The sequence below is a fragment of the Alligator mississippiensis genome, chromosome 3, assembly GCF_030867095.1.
Source record: "Alligator mississippiensis isolate rAllMis1 chromosome 3, rAllMis1, whole genome shotgun sequence".
In the NCBI taxonomy this organism is placed as follows: Eukaryota; Metazoa; Chordata; order Crocodylia; family Alligatoridae; genus Alligator; species Alligator mississippiensis.
Window position 1 is genome coordinate 78758985 of NC_081826.1, and position 23882 is coordinate 78782866.

Genomic DNA, 23882 nt, shown 5'->3' on the forward strand with positions numbered 1-23882 from the left:
AACAGATACTATTTTTTAAGCATAACGCAGAAAAGTTCAGCTACCGTCACTTTTCTGGCTACCCCACTTCATGGCCCATACTGAGCTCTCATGCTACTGATGCCAGGCTGCTACCCATACCAAAACCAATTAATTTAAAGCTAGCCCGGGCATCCCTGCAGCCACAAAATTAACCAAGGTATGGGCATTCCTTACGCAAGGAAGAAATCTGACTGCCCTGTACTGTAAAATTCTTCAGATCAGGAACTTACCACAAATTCCCACTTGAGAACATAATGGTAAATGATGCCTGTACTGCAGCTGGTAGGCAAAGACTGCTCTTGGAAAACAACAAAGAAGGAACCATTTATCAACATTTGGATTGAGTTGTAGACTGTTAATGAGAACTTAGAAAAAAAGTGTCCTTTTATTTGTAAGAGCTTTATTAAGTCTTATTAGAAAAGCTAAGTTTCCAAGGCCAGAATTAATGAGGGTTTTGCTTGGTACAAATCTGTCTCTTACTAAATATTAAAAGTTCAAACTTCAGATAATTCCTACCATCTTGGGCATGTGGGATTTCCTTTTCTCCTTTTATAGCTTAAGGCATATATCATCACAGCTTTACTTTTAAATTAACATACTTGACCTACTGGTTTTGAAAACAAATAGGAAAAGAAATGTGAAGTGATAAAACCCAAATTAAGCTACTTTTTTTATTTAAACGCCACAGTTTTTCCAAATTATAGTTTCTTACAGGAGACAGATCACAGAATAATCAAGCCACCAGTGATCTGAGCTCAGTAAGTTTGTGCTATCAAAACGGAATAAAATCTACATTCGCTAAGAAGGAGGTAATGACCCTATCTTCCCTCTTCCAAAAGCTGGTATTCTGGAAAAAGATCAACAGCTCCATTCAGTGATGGAAGGTCTACTGCTACTTGCAGTATTGCTTAGCATGAAGCACTATCTATGAGGAACACCATGGATGTTAAACAACCTGTCGCATTCTCATTTCTAAAGTGCTGGTATGCTTGTAAGTGAATGTTCCATCACAATTTGGGGATCAGATGCGAGAACTTCTTAAGATGAATGCGAAGGAGATGACAATTTTATGTTTATAAATGCAAATATATATTTTGCACAACATGCTGGTTTGAAACAGGAATTCCACATGATGCCAAGGAGAACTTCCACTTAATGATATAGTCAGTTATTTGGAACATTTCTGACCCTTTCAAAATAGTTTACAATGCACCTCTGGATTCTTTTGCCCCATCCCTCCCCACCACTGTTGGTTGGCATTTGCTTAGTTTGAAAGAAAACATGCTGGGGAGATGCTTAGGTATAATCTTTCCTTTAATGTAAGGGTATTCTAAACTTGTGACTCAAGATGTTTGTATTACCTATTGTGACACTATCACATCTAGGAAAAATGAGAAGCTATGGAAAAACAAAAATCTCTGGCCTATTTATGTAACAAGGGCCAGATTTTCTAATACAAAACATTCATAATAGCAGCCAGATTTCCTAAAGAGCTCAGTATCCAAGATGCTGACCTCTTTTGAAAGTCTGACCCAGATTTAAAATGCACACCGTCAACTAAATTCACAAAGCAAGATACACTAGTGAAGAACATGGGCCTTCACCTGCTTAACTGCTACAGATGGACCAGGTAAGAGCTTGCATATCTATCATCATCACACCTCCAGTGGTCTACTCTAGCCCACTTGCTAGCATACTCATCATGATATGCCTTGCGTTTTGGATGGTGGATTCTCATGCACTCTCTCTCAAGTTTGTACAGAATTGACACAATGTCACTGTCACAGAGTGCCCTCCACGAAGGGGGGTGGGGGGTGGAGGGAGGTGCTTTCCTGGGACAGTTGCAGCCTTGTCTGGTTTCTGAGAGAGTTCCTGTAAAGTCTGTCTAGGCTTGGCTTCTAGAGAAAGTGGGCAACCCAAACACCTCCCCACTCTGAAACTCCAGCCTTTCAGTCTCTCACCTTCCCTGGGCTTCTAAGGTCGACTCAAGGAGTGAGAATCAAGCTCAACTCCTGAGAAAGAGGGGCTTCACCTCCTGTTGTTAAGGGTGGGTGGGAGAGGACAGAGTCAAACCCATAGTTCCAAGCAGCACATCAGACAGTCTCTTCAGTGAAGACATTTCTTTGAGCAAAAGGTCACCCAGTCAGAGGTTCTTTTCCCCCCTTCAAAATGGGTTAAGCAGTCCCTATGTTGCCAGTACAGTACCCCCAAAGATACTCAGCTATTCCCTTTCCTGTCTTTCCAGCTCTCCAAAACTCCTCCACTAACCTTAGTCCCTAGACTCTACTGGCCAGGAGCTGTCAGGCTGCTTTCTCCAGCCTGCTCTCCCAATGTCACGTTTATTTCCTTTGAACACCACTTGGGTATCTGGGATCTCACCTTTGCTTAGATGCCAACAAAGCCATTCAAAATTGTTGATGCTAAAGGTCCATCTTGTTGTGTCCTACCCATAGCCAGCCATGACACTTGACCCTTCATTTTCTGTGCATAGACTAATGAGGAAGGCTGAGTCACACAAACTATAACAACATGAACATGGTTAACACAGAAATATCATGATAAAACCTGCTGTCTGTCATAGTAACCCAGTCAGTTTGTAATCTTCAGGAAAAGCTGCAATCCAAATACTCTGCAACAACTGTGGCTAACAGGATTTTGCTCTTGCAACCTCAGTTTTTGTTTTAATTCTCTGTGGCTGGGAGCAAAGTCAGAGTCTTATGGGCAACACATTGTCCATAAGCCCTGGGTTGGGGACCTCTAGCCAAGAGAGAGAAGGAGCTGGCACTCATTCATTCTATTGTTGACCTAATTCCTTCCAAACCACATACTTTGGGAAAGTCCAAAGCAGAAGTTTGTTTCAGACTTCCAACAGTGAAGTTTTCTTGTGAGAGAGCAGCATGCATTTGAATTGTGGAAACCTCAAATTAAATCCTTATAATTGCCAATTCATGTTATGTATATTTCAGGTCCTATTTCACCAAGATGCTTACAAGCATCTGAAAGTCGTATCTACCTCACCAGCATTAGTTAATGTGCTTAAAGTTATGCATGTGCTTAAATAATTTGCTAAACTAATATGTCCCTAATCCAGCATGTCCACTGATATATGCTAAAACCTAAAACAGGAGTAAGTATTTTTATGGAGCACAACATGCAAGATACATTTGCAGAGAACTTTAAAAGTAGAAAAATTACTTAGCTAATTATTTTCTTAAAAAGAAAGAAACTGTTCATTGGAGAAGCTAGTTCCTGCCAAAAGCAGCAATAAATGGCTGGATACCAAGGATTGAAGGGGTGAACACATCTTCAAATTAAATTCTCCTCGTTATGAAATTTATATAAAGCACCATTTTTCAAAATACAGGACTATCACATACTCTATAAGTCAGTCAGGTAAAGGGAATATTTTTTTAATTGGGAAAATACTGGTGCAATAAATGCCAAGGAAAATCGTTCTTGAAGCTCTCCCCTGACAATACCGAAGACAGGCATTTTGAATAAAACAAAAGGTCTTACAGTGAAGTTGTTGAAGCAAAAGATATGGACAGAAGGCCAAGATGTAGCTCAGTGAGGCAGCTCAGATCTTTATGGGGAGCAAAATGAAAATGAAAGCTACTGAAAAAAGAATAAAAAGCCCAAGACAGTAGAAAGGAGAAGCTTGTAATTTAAAACTTAATGTTTCTCCATAGCAAAAATGATCAGTTGTCAATGTTTTTCCTGGACTGCAGTTTTGTTTTAGGAATGAGACCTTGCCTGATACATTAAAACATATTATGTACTGGTTCAATGTTCAGCTTTGATCATTAGAAGCTAATTGCTCACCCAGGACTGCCCTGTATTGTATTTCTGTATTAAAATGGTAGAAAATAATTTCTAGGACAGAAAAATAATACAAAAAGCTTCAGCACATCCAACTGTTGAGCTAAGACCCATTCCCATGCCAAAAGTAACTGAATTTCCCATCACCCCCACCTTACGTCTGAGCACCAATAGCTGTATTGATTTATCCAGCAGGCACTAAATGCTGCATCTCAGAGAAACAAACTGAAAAGAAGAATTATGATATCATACTATGATGTAAAAAAGAAGGAAAGATATGTAAAAGGTATATTTTTCCTCAGCATCATAAATTTTTTCATGCCTCTAAAAATGGTGAAGAATTAGCCTTGGTATATTGTAGTCAAGTGTTATTTTCAAAGATTTTATTTCTCTTTCCATTATGCCAGTATATTTCCCAACACAAATCTTTCCTGAAGAATTAAAGTTATCTGTGATACACGATAGAGTCCACACAAAGGCCTGGACAACCACCAAAGATTTTCATTCCTGGAATCTCACAGTACTGCCATTTGATTTGATGTACAGAAAGATTTCCTTTTTCCCACTCCTTGTTGATTCCTTCCCAAAATGACAAAGACACTAGTGGGTTAAGAGAATCCACTTTGGTTGTGCTGACATATCTGTTTTTCTGTTTAACTAATTTAAATTAGATCATGTCAAAGCTATCACTCTCATCCAGTTAGAACCTAAGATATTTGGATCTCAAGACTTAGTTTGGGACCTAAGTTGATTAAGCACTACATTCAGTGATGCTGTAAGTGGGTTTTGTTTATCAGCTAGAAACAGTAGCTATTCAAACTGTTTTCAGATCCCCAGATCGGAAAGGCATAATTAGAAGACTGAAAACAACGCACACCAGTAGAGCCCAAACCATTCTGTGCATTATGTCAAATAGCAGTACTGTGATATTCCAGGGATCCAAATCTGTGGTGGTTGTCCAGGCCTGCATGTAGACTCTACAATATTTGACAGGTTGCTTCAATTCTTCAAGAAGGATTGATGTCATGAAACATAATACCATAATTTTAAAATGGAAAGAGGAACAGAATGGCCCAATACACAGATTTTTATTGCTGATTACAAGCAGTTAAGCAATAGCGATATTAATTATGCTTTTAAATGTATTTATTAAGCAACTGTGAAAATATGGATAATCTATAAAAATGGAAAGAAATGGATTACAAATTCCATGCAAGCAACAGTCTTTAAAACACTGTAGATGCCACAAAGAGTACAAGTTATGTCCAATGACTGATTTGGGTTTTGTTTTTTTTTAATTGAGAATTGCCCGTCTCATCTCAGTATAAATAACTGACAGACTCTACCTTGTCCTTATCGGTATTCTGTTACAATTCAGTATGTATTTGTATCTGTGCACAGGTATACTTCTGGGGGACTCACCTTAGGCAAAGAAAAACAGCACTCACACAGTTTGCTGTTATGAATGTATATTCTAGAACTTGGAACTATACTGCATAAAGTTGATGAGCATTTCTACATTTAGATAGGTCTCCATGTCAATTTTCACCCATGTATTTTTAGCTAACCTTCATTACAAATCAATCCTGGCTAGAGTAAAGATACAGAAAGGCAGACATCAGTAGCTTACTTTGAATGGAAATTGCTTACAATCCTTAGAGATGAATTATCAACTTTACAGTGAACCATCATCATCCCAACACTCTCCAGAGATGCATGTGAGGCAAGCTGCAATAGTGCTTGCACTTGAAAATGTGACTGGGCTTTGAAGGAAGCAATGCTTTGCTAAGGTGTATGGTTCACACCACTCAGCAGAGGAGGGCAGCAACAGTGCACCACTGTTTGTTAGATTGAGGTATGAACAAATGTACACTAGAAGCAACCTCAAAAGGGAAAAGTGAGCTGCTTCTGTTGTATGGGACTGCTATGCTATAACTGTTACAAGTGCATGAAGTTATAGTGATGCAAGACAGCTAAAAATTGCCACAACTTTAAACCCAATGAAGCAGAATTAAAGTTAGACCAATTTTGCTACACTTGAACTTCTGTAAACTCCAGCATGACATAACTGTTACAGAACAACAACTACTGCTGGGTCCAGAGCAGCAGTTCTCTCTCTCTCCTTTTAAAATTGCTCCAAGTGTATGTTTGTCCATAAAGATTTCATGAAGGTAGGGGCACCTAAGTATCAGTATGAGAAGCACTGGAGTCAATAATACAAGGTATCAACAATACAAAATGATGTCTGACAATGAAGGATTGGGCAACACCCCAAAAATATATCTTGTCCAGGCATAAAAGGTTCAACTTCATATGGCAAAGTTCTAATGTCAAAGAGATTCTGTTTCAAAAGTGGCCAGTCTTTATTTTGAAAATATTATTCCTGAGGCTCAGGCTCCATAGACTAAACCTGAATTGCTCCTCTTCTGCCTTCTTTCAGGTGAAGGGAGGGAGGGGGAGAGGAATATTCAGCTCATGACAATTTTAGAGAGAGAACCACCACTGTCATTTCAGTTTCTTCAGCTATAGATTTAATTTGCATGAGCAATGTAAGTAATAAATCTTAAAAATCTATATAAAATGTAGATAAAAAGTTAGAGGAGGATTTTGGTCACTTGTGACTGCAAGTCAGAGACAGATTCCAAGTCAGAGACAGACTTGGAAAATGTGTACACAAACCAGTTACCATGAGGTACAAGGAGGTATGGTGCTTTGCAGAAAATGCCATGTGCATGCTTTTACCCTACATCACATGAAAACTAACCCACAACAGCTTAGCCTCATTTTATTAAGAAGAAAATCCCTGCCTGCTTACCTCATAGCAACTTGTTTCTGTGCCCATGTCCTTGGTGAATTTTTCTGTCATCAGTACCCTGAGTCCAAAAGTGATTTAAACAAAGGCAGACAAAGATTTTCCTCCACATTTAACAGATAGGAACACAGGCATATTTTCTCAAAAGTGTCTTTTTAAAACCATGGTTGCCTGAAAGTTGGTACGTAAGGCCCTATTTTCAAATCTGCTACATGCTTATAATTCTTTCTGGATTTAACAAATATTGTGAGTAAAAGGCAATTCTGAAAGAGAGGGCACTCTTCACACTCCTTTGCAGTTCTGATTTTAGCCCTCACTTCTGCTATTCTAGTCCGGAAAGTGGTGCCTAGCTGCAAAGCAGTTTTGAAAGCGACAAGATTTAAACTAGTTAGTAGGATGGAGTCAAATTCATTTCATTCAGAAGTGAAAGACTAAGGCACTGACCTGTTGAACCACTTTTAATGGATGATAGCTTCAAAATGAGGTTTTGTAATACTATAGTCATCCTCACTGGGGGCCTAAAAAGTCTCCAGACTCCTGACATACTTGCTAACCACTAAATATGTGCAATTCAAGTGAGCAATGACCAACTTGGAATGAGGAACTGAAGTTCCTACAAGGATTCAGAAAATGTAAACCCCAAGCAGCTACTTAAGTATTACTAGAACAGGATGAAATTCCAAGAAATTGAGGCTAAATGCAAGGAAAAACTTTCTAACAGTAAGATCTAAAAGATCATACCACAATCTCTCAAAGGAAGCTGTAAGATTACATTGCTCAAGACACTTTAAAACTAGGGCAGACAGAGTTTTAGGGCATTGTTACACATTATTTTTAGGTGGTTCCTCGAGCTCTAAACCCCTGGATTGTCCACACCTTAACACCCAAAACTAGTTTCAAGCACACTTCAGGTGGTGTAAAGTTACGCCACTCCAGGGCAGGTTCATCTCTGAATCATGTTACCCAGCTTGTGTTCATAGAATCATAGAAAATTAGGGTTGGAAGGGATCTCAGAAGGTCATCTAGTCCAACCCCCTGCTCAAAGCAGGACCATCCCAACTAGATCATCCCAGCCACAGCTTTGTCTAGCCATGTTCCATTAATGTGTGGCCACTCCCCACAGATGAGCCACCCAAATTGCAGACCTTCAGCATTTCAGGATGCTGTGTCCCCTCCCTCAGTCTCCTGTTTTATGTAAACAAACTTTCCACCCCCTGAACTCTACTGTCCAGGGGGCAATTCTGGCACCAAGCCAAGTCCCCTTCTCACCCCTTTGCAACTCCATGCAAACAGCCTACAGCACACATGGCAGCTAGCCAGGTCACAGGACACAGATACATCCAGGAGGGAGGTCTGGGTGGTTGGGATGGGAGACAGAGTAGGGGGGCTTGATTGGGTCCCCATGAGCTGAAGCTTCCTTCCTGGGGCAGGGCAGGGCAGTAGCTCCTGCAAAAGGACCTTCCCTCACTGCTCCCACCTTCTAGACAACCTAGGAAGCATGACAAGCAACCCTCACATCCCAACCCCAAACTTCAGTTTATTTAAACATGAGGACTTCTTCATCTTACTTCCTCTTTATTTCTTTTTAAATTGTTCCTTTATTTATACTTACTTCTTTTTATTTATCCTTTAGTCACTGACTTCCTTCATTTCAGCACCCTTCTCCTACCCCATCTCCTTTCCACCTCCCATTTCATTACCCACCCTCATCCCATTAATTCTATGCCTCCCAGGTTCATGTTGTTACCCCTCCTCCCCATCCCCTACACCTACAGCAGGGATAAAAGCCTGTCCCCACTCACCAGCCCTGTAGTAGCAACTCACAGCTGTGCAGGTGGGAGATAGTCAGAGAAGATTTTTAGCCTTAAGGTACAACTGCTCCAAACTCGACCTAGCACATTTGAGCAGCTCAAAGTGCAATGTGTAACAAGGCCCTTAGAATGTCCTGCAGAGAACAATCTTGCATTGTCAAGAGTGGTAGGCCCAGTCAATCTTCCCTGCCCTCAGTGTCTAACTTGACACTTACACCTAGAATTAGGGGATGGTCACAGATCAACCCTTCATGCTTAGCACTGTTTGATGCTAACCTATAGTTCAAAAGGATTTAAGAATTTTGGGCACCTATACACATTCAGTAATTACAGCATGTTGGAGCAATATTGATTAATTGGAGTCTATTGGAGTGAAGTAATTATTGTGCTCCAGCAGACTCCAGTGTCTTGCGTATTAGAGTCCCTGCACAGAAAAATGGCAGTGGGGGCACTTTAACCGAAGCTCATTTGATGACCTTTAGTTAAAGTGCCCGCACTGTCACTTTTCAGCACAAGGATGTTGAAAGACGAGATGCTCCAGGCGCTTTAATTAGAGTGGCTCTCGGAGCCATTCTAATTAAAGTGCCTCCCCCCACTCTCAGAATGTGTATAAACATCCTTCAAGCCTAGAAATGCTTATTTGCAATGTCTTGTACTTGAAGAACACCAAGACTATTGTAATATAAGCACCTAAAAGCTAGTCTGGAATTATATTTAGGAGGAAGCTGGAACAGGAATAAAGACAAAATCAATTTTAAACTAACTTCCAACTGTCTTTTCAGATGCTATATTTGCATATATATGCATATTTGTTTATATATATTACATAGAATATTTTATTCTATTTTTTGAATATTTTTTCATGTATGATGTCTCAAATGATAATTGTTACCTAGGCTCCCACTTGGGCGTCTTGCATCTGTACTTGTTACTTAGGCTCCCACTTGGGTGTCTTGCATCTGCACCCTGGTTATGCTGCTGTTTAGGGTAACAGTGGCAGGTCCTACCCATTAAGAGCTTTCTGCCTGAATCAGAGGTCTCCTGGAAACAGCCAGAGGCAGAACACTGTATAGAAGCCCCATCTATTCCATCTCACCAAAGCTATTATGTGGAAGTAGCCCTGAACCCATGCTCCAGGTCTTCTAAAATGTCTATATTTTCAAGCTTTTTATTCCCACATAGACACCAATGAAATCTTTCTTTTAAAAAAAACCCTTAAGTTTTGATATCATTTTGACTACTGGAGTGGAGGTATGGGGGGAGAGTCTTTTTCTGGCCCTGGTATTTCCCAATGTTTGTTTAACCTCCAGCTAGATCCATATTATAAAGATCTACTTGGCTTTAATACTTCAGCCCTGATACCTGTAATGGTCTTCAGGTGAGACTAAATCAAGTTGGTCACTCCTCACTTTGAGGCCCTATGTTGTCCTGTTTCCAAGTGTCATCAGTGCACTTACAAATTTGATTACAGCTCTAGAGCAACACTGAAGAAAGCAGCTAGAAACAGGAATTTATCTAGAACAGGAATGACTTTGAGTATGATCGTTTATAAAATAAACTTCAAATAGGGTGACTCCATTGGAATAAATTGCCTTTTATAAAAATATTGCTCAATATCCCTTGATTTATACTCTCTCTCCTCCTTTGTGCAAGCCAATATACCATTAGCTTATTTTATTGCTGCTAAACAATGAACCAATTTAGAACGCTGCGATTTTCACTATATGCAAAGACATTTCCCTATATCTTGTATCTAAACCACGTGGTTCTCCACTGGTCCACAAAGAACAAAATAAGAACCAGTTTGGGTTTATCAGATGATGTTTGTTTAGCTTGTAGTAGCTCCCTTGACACAACTGAGTTACCTAAGATCAAATTTTACAGTGGCTGTTAAACACTTATCTCATTTATCTCAAACTACAATCAAAGCCGTGTCATAGTTCACCTTAAGCTAAGAGCAACATGGATACACTGTTTAATAGGATTTGGCCACTTTTCATGGTATATCATGAGATCAGTTCCTAACGTACACTCTCCACTGACACACTGACATCAGCGCAAGTTCAATCCCTATCAGAAATGTAAACAAAGTTTAGTTGAGGATAACTACGTAATGCAGGAATACCTAATCACACACTTAAAACACACAATAGTCCATAAATAAATTCTGCTAGAGTACACAATTCATGTACTTATTAAAACCCTTGGGTTGTCAGACAATTTACTTATGTGACTAGATAGACAAACAGCATGAAGCTAGTCAGTCAGTAGCATCAACATCAAATCAGACACAAGGGGTAGGAAGAACTCCCTACTTAATTTTCTTAGGTTAAAATATTAGCATCTTTTGATAAATTTTAGAAAAGAATTTTGTTTTGGTTTTACTTGGAAGAAAGCACTATACAATTGGATGCCAAATGATCACTTGGTAACATCAAACCTAAATTCTTAACGTTACATATTATGTATATAACTAGTTCAACTATGTATGCAAAAAACCCACCTGCTTTCCTTTTTCCATTGCCCTACAAATCTCGTGTTTTGGGCTGATATTAGAAAACCAGCTCCTATAACTCACCTATTGCAGTGCTACTTAGTGAAATTAAACACACTGACAAATTGTTGTATTTTCTCATGTTTTGTACCCTCAAATAAAATGCAAATCTTGTTTTTGGAAGACAAAATGTTGGGATTTTTATTTTTCCAGAGTTGTGGCCAACTATGTGACAGAGTAAGTCCTCTTGGGCAAATATGAGTGTCCAGTAAATATGGCATCCCAGGAGATCTTCTGAGGGAGGAAGCAGGCCACTATATTTCCAGGAAGACTTTTACTATGTCACACAAGGTTAGGTCCCAGACCCTTGCAAGGGCAGGAAGAAGACTGTTAGTTCTTTACTATAAGTAATTGTTTATATAAATGCCTCTAAACAAAATAGTTGTTTCCACATCACAAGTCTCATCAAGATACTTCCAGAAGTTGACTTGCTGCTTTAGGCACTAACTACAGGGCTCAGCCAGTAGTTATGGCTGGGAGAGGGTTAAGACAAGACTTCACCCCTTTCACTTCCAGACTGGCAGGTATCTCGGAGCCTGAGTGGCATGCACAATGTTTCTAGGTATGCTTCTTTTCCAGCAAAGAAAGCAGCTTCCCTACTTAAGACATGCAATAAAGGGGTGGGGAGAGGGGGAGGGGGAGACTTGGTCTATTAGACTGGGTGGAGGAGGGAGGCAGGGGGAAATGGAAAGGCATGAGCTGACGGAAGAGGCCACAGAAAGAACACAGATATTAGATCCATGTAAAATTATTTTTACTTGTTTCAGAATAGGTTACTTTCACCTGGCAACAGTAATGATTTAATGGTAATTGGTTTCTTTTTAACATATTTTAAAATGTTCCCTATTACTTGAATCTTCTATGCTGTATTCAGAATCCAAGGGTTGTTTGTGTGTTTCATGAACTAACATTAAGTAATACTATACTTTGGCAGGAAATAGAAGTAGTTATGGAACGACAGACTATTCCCTAGAGAAAGGAGCATTAGCTAAAGATGGTACAAATTTCTGGCGTATGACCCTGGTACCATACCAAGAGCGCAAAAAGCTACACTGATTTCAGAAACCATGGACAAGCATACCATTAAATCTCTTCAAAAAGGGGAGGGGAAGCTGCTGCTGCTAAGGAGTTGTTAAAATGTAACTGTTACATCTGCATGCCCCTGTAGCAAAAAAGTGAGCTCAATGGTCATAACTTTAACCCTGAATAAAACTGAGTTAAAGTTGCAATGGTTTTGATACATTTATGTCTGCAATGCTTCTGTAAAAATGCAAAAGTTCTATTAGGATCAGCTTATATTGGTATCATTGGATATCAATACAGTTGGTACATCTGTCTCTAACCAGAGTGAGTTGGGCTTTTTGTGTTGTTTTTTGTTTTTTTTAAAGGAGCCTTCATCTACAAATCCATTCTGGAGAATGAATGCACTGATTGCAAGCAAATATACAGAGATATCTAATGGCCAGTTCAGTTTGACATTTGGCATATGGGAACATGGCAACTGGGAGAAGTGCATTTTCAAGCCCTGAATGAGAATCATCTTACATAATATTTTGTAGAAAAACAACTTTTAATGTGGACAAGCGGGCAAAAAAAATCACAACAAGGCCCAACAAAAATAATTAAAATACATTGAAGAAAGCTCGATGTCTAACAGTCTTTCCCAAAGTGTTTTGTGCACTACTGATGGTCTTTCAGTAGACTACATCCTTTGTATACAATCATTTCTCATTTCACTGCCTCTTTGTTTCCAGGCCTCTCACAGATTATGTTCTTTTTGTAAATGAAAGTCCTCAAGGGTTTTCTCTATCATTGGAAATATATGCTCCACCTCTATACCAGCTATTGCTCAGGAATTCTATAACTGTTTTAATGATAAGCTATACTTTTACAGTACTGAATCTGTAACAAAAATATTTTAATGGAATAAAGATTTGTTTTAATGCTTCTCACTCAGAAGGCTATTGTACCAGTTCCTCAGGGATTACCATTAGAAGATTTCACTCTTTAGCATGGATAGAGATTTATCCATGAAAAGAAAAAACTCATTAAAAAAAAAAATGCTTTAATCCACATTAACAGCATCCCTCCTGAGAATCAACACTGCATTCCAGAGTGACAAGCAAGAATCTACATTTGATTGCATCTGACTAATTGCAGCTGTTTGGACTTCAGTTTTGCACAATACTAAAAGAAACCTGATGTACAGGGAACGTTCATTTAAGATAGTGCTAAAGGTTACAATTTCAGCTTCACTGGAATGTCACTTGTTCGTTGCACTTTTGACTGCTTGCCTGCCGGAGCTTTGCTAAGGAATGCAATACTAAACAATTAATGTACAACACCCAGCTAAAATGACAGATATACTGGGTGCATCTACACATGCGATTAGCATGGCTGAATAAACTCTGGCGCAGTTCACACCAGAGTTTATTGCTTCTGGCTGCAGCACCAACACGTGTGCCTGGGACCGCAGCATGCTAACTCAGGGCAGTGTAGCCCCAGCTGGCAGAGGATCCAGGGGGTCAGCCTAGTAGCCCAGAGCTCTTCTGCCACAGCTAAATGTGATGTGGAGGGGCTGACTGGGGCACAAGGGTGCTACAGTGCAGGGCTAGCCAGCAGGTGCCCCAGCCAGCCTTGGTTACTGTCTATGTGTGCACTATCGCAGAGTAACTCCGCTGTAGGATAGTACTTAGTTGAACAGTACTGTTCTATGGCACAGTTAATTAGTCTACTCTGGCCTAATAGCACCGCGTGTGTAGATGGTGATGCTTTACTGCAGAGCTAATTATTCAATTCCACAGTAAAGAACATGTGCAGATGCCCCCAGTATCTACACAAACCAGTACAGTAAAAACCAAAGTGAAAGGACAAAATTGATATTCTTCATCTCAGGGAAGCAAAGTAATGGGCTATTTCTTTTCGTCAGCTGCAGATAACTGCACTGATGATGCAAGGTCCTGTTTCTGTACAAAACATATCTTGGTCAATTTTCTTCTACCTGACAAGTTTTCTTGGTCATTCAACCTCTTCTGTAAAATAATATTCCAGAAGACTGTCAAGATCTCTGAATTCACACAGCCACTTCAAACCACCTCTGCCCTTCCGTCTTTATCCAAGTAGGGGTTAGATTCAGGGGTCTCAGTTTTTTCTTTTACTTCTATGTCAGATTTGCCCACTTGATGTTGACAAAAACTGAATGCATTTAGGAGGAGATTAAGGCCCACAGTCTGCATGAAGTGTTTCCCTCCAACCAGCACAGTTGTAGGTTCCTTCCAAAAGCTGTATCATTAACTCGCCACTCACTGATTAAATGTTTACATTTCCTTCTTGGATTCCATGGCAAAGGAGCAGATTAAATACAAATCAGAGCTCAGTTAGTGTGCATATACACGAAATGAAGATTACAAATTGTTCAAGCCAGGACATTTAAAAAGTACATGCATATGATTTGACCAAATGATCATAGCAGTCTTTAGAGAATGGTTTGTAATATTTATTAGTCCACAAGTCTTAATCTTCAGCAAAGCAGGTAAATAATTCACCACCAATGCATTATATGCAGATATAAGAAGTAAGCACTATGCATTTTAGTGTGAACAAGGCTACAATGGGAGCATGTTAAAAAGGCACAGACTTTCAAGTCACTGCTTTAAAAAAAAAAGGAAAAGAATTCTCAGCCAACCTTTGAATCCTATTTTTCCCCTATGTAGTGAGGTTGAGACACAACATGGAGAAGTATTTTGTTAACAAGTAGGTCAACAAGTGGCCAAGGCATGATCATGTAGAGAGAAGTAAAGCTATCCAGAGTGGGGAAGCTAATACACAAGAGTAAACATTCATGTTACTTTGTTTTGTGATTTTGATGCTGGAACTAGTATTAGAAAACAGGTAGGCACTGGGCAGACAAGTTTGGTGTAAGCAGGCATCTTCCACCACTGTGTCAACGCAACTGCATTCTTACCAGGGTCCCCCCACTGTTATTCCAAATCCTGGGCCTTTCCAGATCAGAAAACTTCCAATTATGCCTCCCTGTACAGAGGTTTGTGTGCCTGAGAATAGATGTGATGAAACCATTCATTTTCAATTATTTAGCAGCCAAAAAGGTTGGAACATAGCCCTCAAAGTGAAAAGCTGGCATACATTTAATCTGCTTCCTCATCAAGCCTCATGCCTGTTCTGGTGGAGGAAGAAGGAAGGATGATTGCAGGATTTCCCCTGCCCCTTCCCACACATACACACGCACACATTAAAATTTTAAAATAAACACTCTCACTTAGAAGATAAAAGGTTTCCAAGCACATATCTACCTTAGTAGCTGTTTTTTCCTATCCCCTAAACCCAGACTTCTAACTAAAAGAGACTGCCCAGTCTGCTTTTATGCCTTCCCTCAACCATTCAGTCACAGCACAGAGAATCCCATCTCTACACTCCACCTCAACCATGACAAAGCAGCTGGCCCATACTTCCCCCACTAATCATGCACACAACAAAGGCAGGCAGCCCAGTTAAGATTTCTGTTTGCTGCTATCTCAGTTTATATAAGATTTTTCCTGTCATAGCCAAGAAACGTGTAATTTCTCCGGCCCCATGTCTCTCTCCCAAGCTACTGCCCCCACCTTTCCATAGCCTTTTTTTTTTTTTTTAAACAGATAGCCGTAGTGGCAGCAGGAAACACTTACCTCACTAGCAGGAATGTACCTAACAGCAAGGTCTCTCCCTCAACAAGAGAGAAAGCTGGATAGAAGCCAAATGCTTATTTCTAAATGATACATCAAGTTCTCCAAAAGCTCAGCCTTATATTTTTTTGCTGCATGGATCTAGCCCTCAAGTGAGTGTAATGTAGCTCAACAAACTGCAGTTTTAACAGACAAACCACTTATTCAGAGGATGCGTCAAGAAGCCACAAATGCAGCAAGCCTCTTGGTTCCACCCAGAACACTTTGGTCAGAGAGCTGAGCTGCAGGCTCAGAAGATGGTGTTTGAAACAATGTTAGTTTCACTTCCTTACATGACTGGTGCTCAGCTCTTTTGCATATTGTAAGGAGAGTTTCCAACAAGCATCTGAGCCGTGATCAAAACAGGATCTCCGTACTTTAAAATGCTAACCCATTACTGCTGCACAAGAGATCTTTCCTTTGCCCTGAGAGCCAGAGGCAATATTGGAGTATATTCAACATTTGTTACACAGTATGAGACTCCCTACAAGCAGAGTTCCATGCTGAGCCTTCCCTAGTTTATTTCTGACAGCTGAACTATTTCAACTGAGACACTTCCCCCAGTTCACCCCAGAATTAGAGAACTTAGCTTCAAATAGCTTTAAAAAAAACAAAAACAAAAACAGAAGACCAATAGACTGGGGAATTAGAGATAAGAGGAAACACCAACCTGAAAGAAGACAGAGAATGTCCAAGGAGTAAGGACAGATTTGTGCACCACCCTTGGCTATTAAACTGCTTCCTATGCCATAATTTAATATCTATGAGAATACCTTACAATCACCATGGTGATACTCTGTACCACACAGGGTTATTACAAAACCCAAAGAATCAAACATACAGAATGGGATTTGTATTTATTTATTCATTTATATGCCAGCCACTCATGATTGACATAACTTCTTGCACCTAACTCCATCTAAATGTAGATGGTAAAGACATCCATCAACTGCAGTAGGAACCCTTAGCTCACAATGAAATGCTTACAAGAAGAAATCCACAGTTAAATTTAATTTGGTATATAGCTATGGTAGGGCTTCTCTCAACTAGCATTTAAAGTTTTCAAAGACTGAGGAATGTCATACTGCAGTGACAATTTTACCAAACCTCACAAACTGGAGTGCACAGATTTCAGTTACATAATTCCTTCCCTTTGTGCTGAAATAAAAGTTTGGGCCCTTTCCAACTCATTTATACAAGTGAATGGTCTTATTTAATTCAATGGAACTATTTGCAGGAATAAGACTAGGAAAAGTGTGCCCTCTGTGTAATCAAACCAAGATAATGCAATAAATCCTTAAACAAAGAATATTTATTTTGTACCCAAAGGTAAATTCCACTACTCTAGACCCAATGAAAGAATAGACTGATTTAAAGAGTAAAATATAAATGGCCCAAACCAGTCTATCATTAATACAAAGACATTTTTCTGATGCCTATAATGGAGATTTTCATATGGCTGAATTTTTTAGGCTGTCAAATAGAAAATTCTTACAGGAGTAAAAAAAAAAAAAAAAAAAAAAAAAAAAAAAATATATATATATATATATATATATATATATATAAAAATGTTGAAAAGGAAAAATATATTAAATAATTCCAGTCCCCTGGGTTCTTAAGCAAGTCTTTTAAACATTCTACCATAAGTCAATAGCAATTATCACCTGAAACCCATATTCTCTGAAACCCATTAAAACCCCCACTGTCATACTCTGCCAGTTGTTTCATCAGTGGATAAGAATGCCATCACTTCCACTCTGCTTGCATTATTATGCACAGCAAAGCTACGTATCTAGTTTAAACAACAGTTTCTCTTTTAAAAGGAAGAGGACACTTAAGAGTCAGCAAATACTTATTATTAGATAGGGATTGTGTCAGAAGTATATATGTACTTAAGATGCATGTATAAGCAGAGCCCTGAACAAGTTCTGACAACTTTAAACAAATGGTCTTAAAAGCTTTGGATATATGAGTAAATATAAGTGAAGGGTCATTTAATACATCTGGTTTCCCCAACCACGCGTAGATAAAACAAAAGAAAATGTTCTTGCAGCATCCTGAGAAAAGGGTGCAAATCTGTCTACCTTGGTGAATTAAGAATTTCATCCTATATCTGGAGTGTGGAACTTCATAAGCAGTAAGTACCTCCATAGCTGTATATTTAGATCTTAAAGAGGTGAGGTAAACAGTAAACTGTTAGAACTGCCAAGACTTGGCACATGATACTGTGGACAGGTATGGTTTAAAATGTGTACTCCCCTCCTCCCCAGCCATATTATACTTGTTTTGCTTCTTGATTGTTTGATTCTGGCCTTTCCTGAACAAAAAATTATGACTGTAATCAAATATGGTAAGATGCATCTTTCAACACAGCCTCTTATACTTCCTTTTCATTAGCAATAAAATTTTGATAAAGCCATGCAGAAAAATTGTTAACTTTGCAAGAGGCAATAGTGTTATGAACAAAGCACAGAACTTCCTGGCTTCCAACTCTGAATTTAAGTAGCAGCCTCCAACCTGAGTCTTGACAACACTTTATACCCATATGTTCTCTTTTCCGCAAAATGCAGATAATAGATCCTTCACAGGGTTGCTGTGAAAAAGTGCTGTAGCTTAGGGGAGAGCACTAGGCTAGGACCCAGGAGACCTGTTTTCTATTCCCTGGTCTGTCCTTGGCCTGCTAGATGAGCTCGGGCAATTCATTTAATTTCAACTTCACATCTATAAGAAAGGAGATTAGTTCTTCCTCCTTCTGAAAGTGTTTTGAGATCTACTGATGAAGTGTGCTATATCAAAGTTAGGTATATAAAAATAATAAGAAAAGGCGCACAAGTAGTACTTTTCACTAGCAGTCTTAAAAATCAAAAGCATAGTAGCAAAATTTAGCATTTCCTTTCTTTAAAACAGGAAATGTTACCAAGGATATAAATAAGTTATCAGCTGTACTGTTATAGGACAAATGTAGTATTTGCCCTTCATTCATGAATATGTAACAAACACAGATTAAATAAATGTTCCAAGCAAAGCTTCACTGTGTCAAACTGTATTGTGAGCAGAATGCACCCACTGTAAAAGATTTGCACAAGTGCTGACTTCTAGATCACATTTTAGGGTTTTTTTTTTTAAATGGTATAATTATTCCATATTTCTAATTATAGACGGAACCACATAACAAGTAAATCAGCATCCCAGCTTGGTGTGTGGGCTTGCAAGATGGCATCTTTGATCAGTACTGAGATGAAAGCTGTAGAGGAAAGTACTGCAAGAAGCTATACAGGCAGTTTTATAAAAAGTGGCAATTTTGCCCCTCAAAGTCCAGCATGATATCCATGGGTAGGCTGCAGCCTTTCAGAGTAACATTCTTGTGAAAGAGACTTTGATCCCAGTATGCCACAAATGCACTTACAAGTTCAAAACCAGTCATTAAAGGTTTCATGAAATGTAGAAGATACATGGTTCTAGTGACCTGAAGACCAGTTATTTGTATTACATATTTCCTATAAGTTAACTAACAACTTATTATTCACTTGTCATCTGTAGCTGTCAGGATTTTCTACAGAGCAAAGTGCTGTTACCTCTGTTGAGGAATCAGGGAACATAACTCAGAGGTGAGGTGCCTTACCCAAGGTTACAGAGTGATTTGGTAGCACAGCCATAACAAAACATAGACTTTCTGACTCCCCTATTCCAATGATTATTCATGAAATAAAGCTGCCATTTAAACATTTAAGTGGACTATTCATATTATCCTAAAATGATACAGTGTTAGTGTTGATATATCTGTGAAGCATTTCATTCCCACAAGTAAATGCATGTATGGTTATGATTGTGAAAATAGTCTTTAAAACATAGTAAGGGCACTGTAGATGAAAGACTACAAGGCCATATTTTCATGTGTTTTTTAGCAAAGTTTTGTTCAACTGATAAACAGTTTTTCACCATAACACATGCAGTAATTTTACTATTGTGGTTTTCCAAAATGCAGATTTTGGGCATAGTCCCGTGTGGACATCATTTCAACAAGTCATGAGTCAAGCAAATTGACTGCCATTGCTAGATGCAGGAATACCTCACCACAACAGTGGGTTTTTTTATGATGTAACAATGTAATGGGAGGATCCAGTTGAACAACAGTTGCAAACAAACCATTAAAAAGGTAACATTATCAATTGTCCTAAGTCATACTAAAGGCACAAAAAAATAAAATAAATATTTCTAACAAAAATGCACATGATAACTCCTAGTACCTCAACAGAATACTTTCATTTTTCCATGTCAGGAACATTCAGCTTTCCTTTAAAAACTGCTATACAGCAGGAATTTAAATCTAGGAAATGAGGGCTTCCTGCCAGAAGAAATAATTCTTTGCAAAATCTGGAAAAACCTATTGAAAGTTTAATGATGGCTCTTTAAAAGTAAGTGCAAATGAATACTTGTTTGGCAGAAAGGGAATTTCTGTACAGTGCTGAAGGCCTCTAGGAAGTAGCAACACATCCAAAAGAAGGGCAGGCTACATTTTCATACAGTATTTGGGGCAAACCAAACACTTGGATTCCACAAATATCTCATAATCAGCACATAAACATGGCCCATCAGTAATGAGATTTTTGGGGGGGGGATCACAGATTCAGCCAAGATTCACTTTCCAGGTGATTACTGCCATGGTCAACAATTAATGGGGTCAGATTATTTTTAAGCAATACAAGGGAAATACTGCAATTTTCCATAGACAGCTGAGCAAAAACACATTCATGTCTATTTTGATCTTGTCATATGTGCATCTAGATAGTGCATGTTAGTCAGATATCAAGGCAATGTTTTAAGGACAGCATCAATTCCTGTTGTCTGTTTGAAAATGAGCTTTGCAAGATGTGCATTTTGCTGTCATCAAGGCAGAGTTTAAAATCACTGTGCATTAACTTCAGAGGAGATATGGCTAGCCATATCATCGCCCTTCAAGTTGACAGCTCAGAGCCCATAAAAACTAGTTGCATTCTGGGCGGCATTATCTTGATCAAACAACGCAAACAATTTTAATGAGCTTATTGACTGAAACATACTGTCAGATATGTTCACGTAAAAACGTTGCCAACAGTACACGCCAACCCATTCATCAAAAATGCCGGCAACTGTGACAAAGACCATAGCCACCAGCCTCAATAGTCAAAACCGTAATGCAGTTGCCTCCCCGCTGCAAAGGCTGGCGTTCCCTGTAACAGACCAGAATCCTAAAGAAAATGCACAAGCCATCTGCGGTGTCTTCTAGAAGCTACTGCAGTCTACCTTGTGTCTAATAAACCTGAGGCTTTGAGGAAGAAATTTTAGTGAACGCATGACACCCTGACCTCTGCTGTCAAGCCTTCCGCCAATCAGGGAGCACAATTCTTACAAAGCTCCATCAATCTGGCGGGTTAACATCGCAGCCTGCAGTTTCATCTAGAGGATTCCATTTTTCCTGAGCACACCAAGGCAGGCACAAGCCCCTTCCATGCCACCCCCTTGCCTTGTGCTCGCAGGCAGTCCTGTCTAAGGTCTCCTTTGCCATAAGAAACGGAGTGCGGCAGGCCGATTTCCTTGGGGAGGTCTAAAATATTGCTTGCTTTTTCCCCCCCTTTTAATCAATAGGCGGGGAAGGCGGGGAGCCCCTGCAGACAGCAAGTCTATTCACAAAATGTTTTCCATCTGGACAATACAAGCGCTATTCCACACAGCTCGGCTGCAGTGCATGCAAAACGGGACCTGTGCTCATCAGTCCTAGAGGATTTTTAAAGCCCCTCTGGCAGCCCTCCAGTTTTGTTATGTCATCTCCCTGCATTGACCTCGCCCTGGCGCAGTCCCCCAAGCCACACACCCCTCCACGCAGCCAGCCCCTGCTGTCCAGCGCCGATTACCTGTAGGAACGCTCCCCCCGTACTGTGTGCTTCCTGAAGGGGATGATCGTCCCGTTATCCTGGATGATGTCGTTGTTGTTCTCTCCATTGGGGGACAGCGCTTGGGTTGGTCCAGGCATTGGAGCTCTCCCCCGATCAAGCAGATCTGCCCCTTGCCTGAGCCTGGAAGGCGGAGGCTGCCCAGTCTCCTTGCTTGCTCGCCTGCTTCTTTGCCACAGATTCTCTCTCCTCCTCTCTCTCTTCCCCTCCCAACCTCCTTGCTGACGTCAAACTGCCTGGAGCAGCACCCTGATCATGTGACACAGTCCCTCACCATAGCAACCAGCTAACTCATCATATCTCCTCAATTCACACAGGGCTCCAGCATGACCACACCACTGTATGCAAACAGGCACAGGGGGCAGGCCTACATCTGGCATGTAACACACCAAGCCCCCTCCCTGCTCTTTACCCAGCCCTCTCACAGCAGCCTTGCCTGCTCTAAGGCAGCCCTTCCTCTAACCATTTCCTTTCAGTCCCATACTCAAACTGCAGCTGTGTACACAAAGAGTGATTCACTGGGGGGGCACCTTAACCCCCTCCTGCCTGGATCCTCCAGGTCACTGAAATTAAACAGACTGTGCCTCTGCAGAACCAGCAAGAGGCTAGCAGAAGGCAGCAGTCGGAAATGCAATTGTTCTAGACAAAAAAGGGTGACAAATTCATTGTTGGAAGAAACTATGGGGAAAGCCCTAGCTGCTGTAACTAGGGGATTTCACATCTTTGCATAAAAAGCACTGGAAAACCACTGCAGGGAAATGCTTTGCACTGTTTTAGGGAGAGAGCAGACAAGACCAAAGATTTTTTTTCCTTCTTCGATTTAAATGCAAATGTTAAAATGATTTGTGGGCTAAGATGGCATGGCAGAAAGCCATTCTTACTATGCAGAGCATTTGGGAAAAAGTAGAAATGCAACATGTCCTTTTTTTTTTTTTGCCCATCTCCTGTGATTATTGCAGTCATTTAATATTTTGCCCTATATTTACGGGAACAACAACTGTTTTTGAAAGAGTCAAAATCTATCATCTAGCTCTGATAATAACAAGTTATTTTTGGTCTCAAGCTCCTGGAATTAACATTAAAAACATTAAAAAAATAAGCCTCTGCAATGTGTTCTCATACAATACCCAGATGGCAGCGATAATCCAAACATGAAGACAGCACATACTTATTTTTTCCAGGAGTTCTCCATCTATTTTAATGTACATCAGATAATTCTGATCCCCACTAATATAAACATTTCCTTTTACTTTTCCTAACTTTGAATGGTGTGGGTCGAGAGGATTTTAATTTTTTAAAATATAAATCAGGTCCTTCAGGGGGAGTGGCTATGTTATGTAACTGCATATTAGACAGCAGAATTGGGTACCCACCGGTAAAGCAAACAAACTTTTATTTAATGGTCTCAGTTTAATGCCTGGCCACATGTGTAGCTCCTTTCCTCTGCCCTCTTCCCCCTCCCTTCCTTTGCTCCTCAGATGGTATTTCTCCCAATCCACTCAAGAGTACAGGGCTCCAATGCAGTATTTTCTATCTTCATTCAGTGCTATACTAAAATAAACTTTAAAGTAAATTTTTAACCTTTCCCAATTTCTCTTCATATCAGGGCATGCACTGAGCCCACTTGATGACTTTCCTCCTTTCAAATTTTGGAGAGAGAACAGGCAAAAAGAAAAATGCTTGTGATATGTTAAAGGGAGACGTGTTAATTCTGTTAGCTGTTTTGTGAATGGCTATGTTAATTACCTCTTCCTTTCTTCTTCTACCCTCTTTAAAAGGCAGATGATGGGTTTCTTTTCTTCTCATATTTCCCTCAGCATATCCACAGGTAGTTAAGACTTCCCTGCCTATTTTCCACTTTTAACATAAGGAAGTATGGCCCATCTTCAGATTTCTTTCTGGATAAAAGTGCAAATGTCAGTCTTTTCTATGGAAGTAGATTATAAACTGAATTGTGGCAACCACCATTGTATCTTTGAACAATGGATCAAAAACCACCTCTCTGCCATGTTTACTATGCAAAAAAAAAAAAAAAAAAAAAAATCAGATCATTGAAGTGTTTATATGTGCCCAATCTGGGTGTCTCTTTGCTAAAATCTACACAGACAATTTTGTAAGGTAGAATAGTCTCTCAATTGGGTTTGTGAAGCCAACTCTGGAAACTGAAAAAAGAGCAATGAGTAACTAGGCAGACATCTTCAGCTACTCCTGATCTCA

General features: G+C 39.7%; 1 protein-coding gene across 7 annotated transcripts in view; it reads right to left on the bottom strand.

Moving 5' to 3' along the window:
* The window catches only part of MAPRE2 (microtubule associated protein RP/EB family member 2), a 147328-nt gene that overhangs the window by 61840 nt on the left and 61606 nt on the right, over nt 1-23882 (bottom strand). The window contains exon 1 of one of the 7 annotated variants that reach the window (XM_006276140.4): nt 21627-21909. The exons of 5 other annotated variants lie outside the window; for them this stretch is intronic. In XM_006276140.4, the coding sequence (XP_006276202.1) occupies nt 21627-21745 (119 nt within the window). In that variant the 5' untranslated portion in view covers nt 21746-21909. Of the gene's footprint in view, nt 1-21626; nt 21910-23882 lie in introns of those variants that run through there. One more of the 7 variants, XM_006276141.4, reaches the window with a different exon arrangement.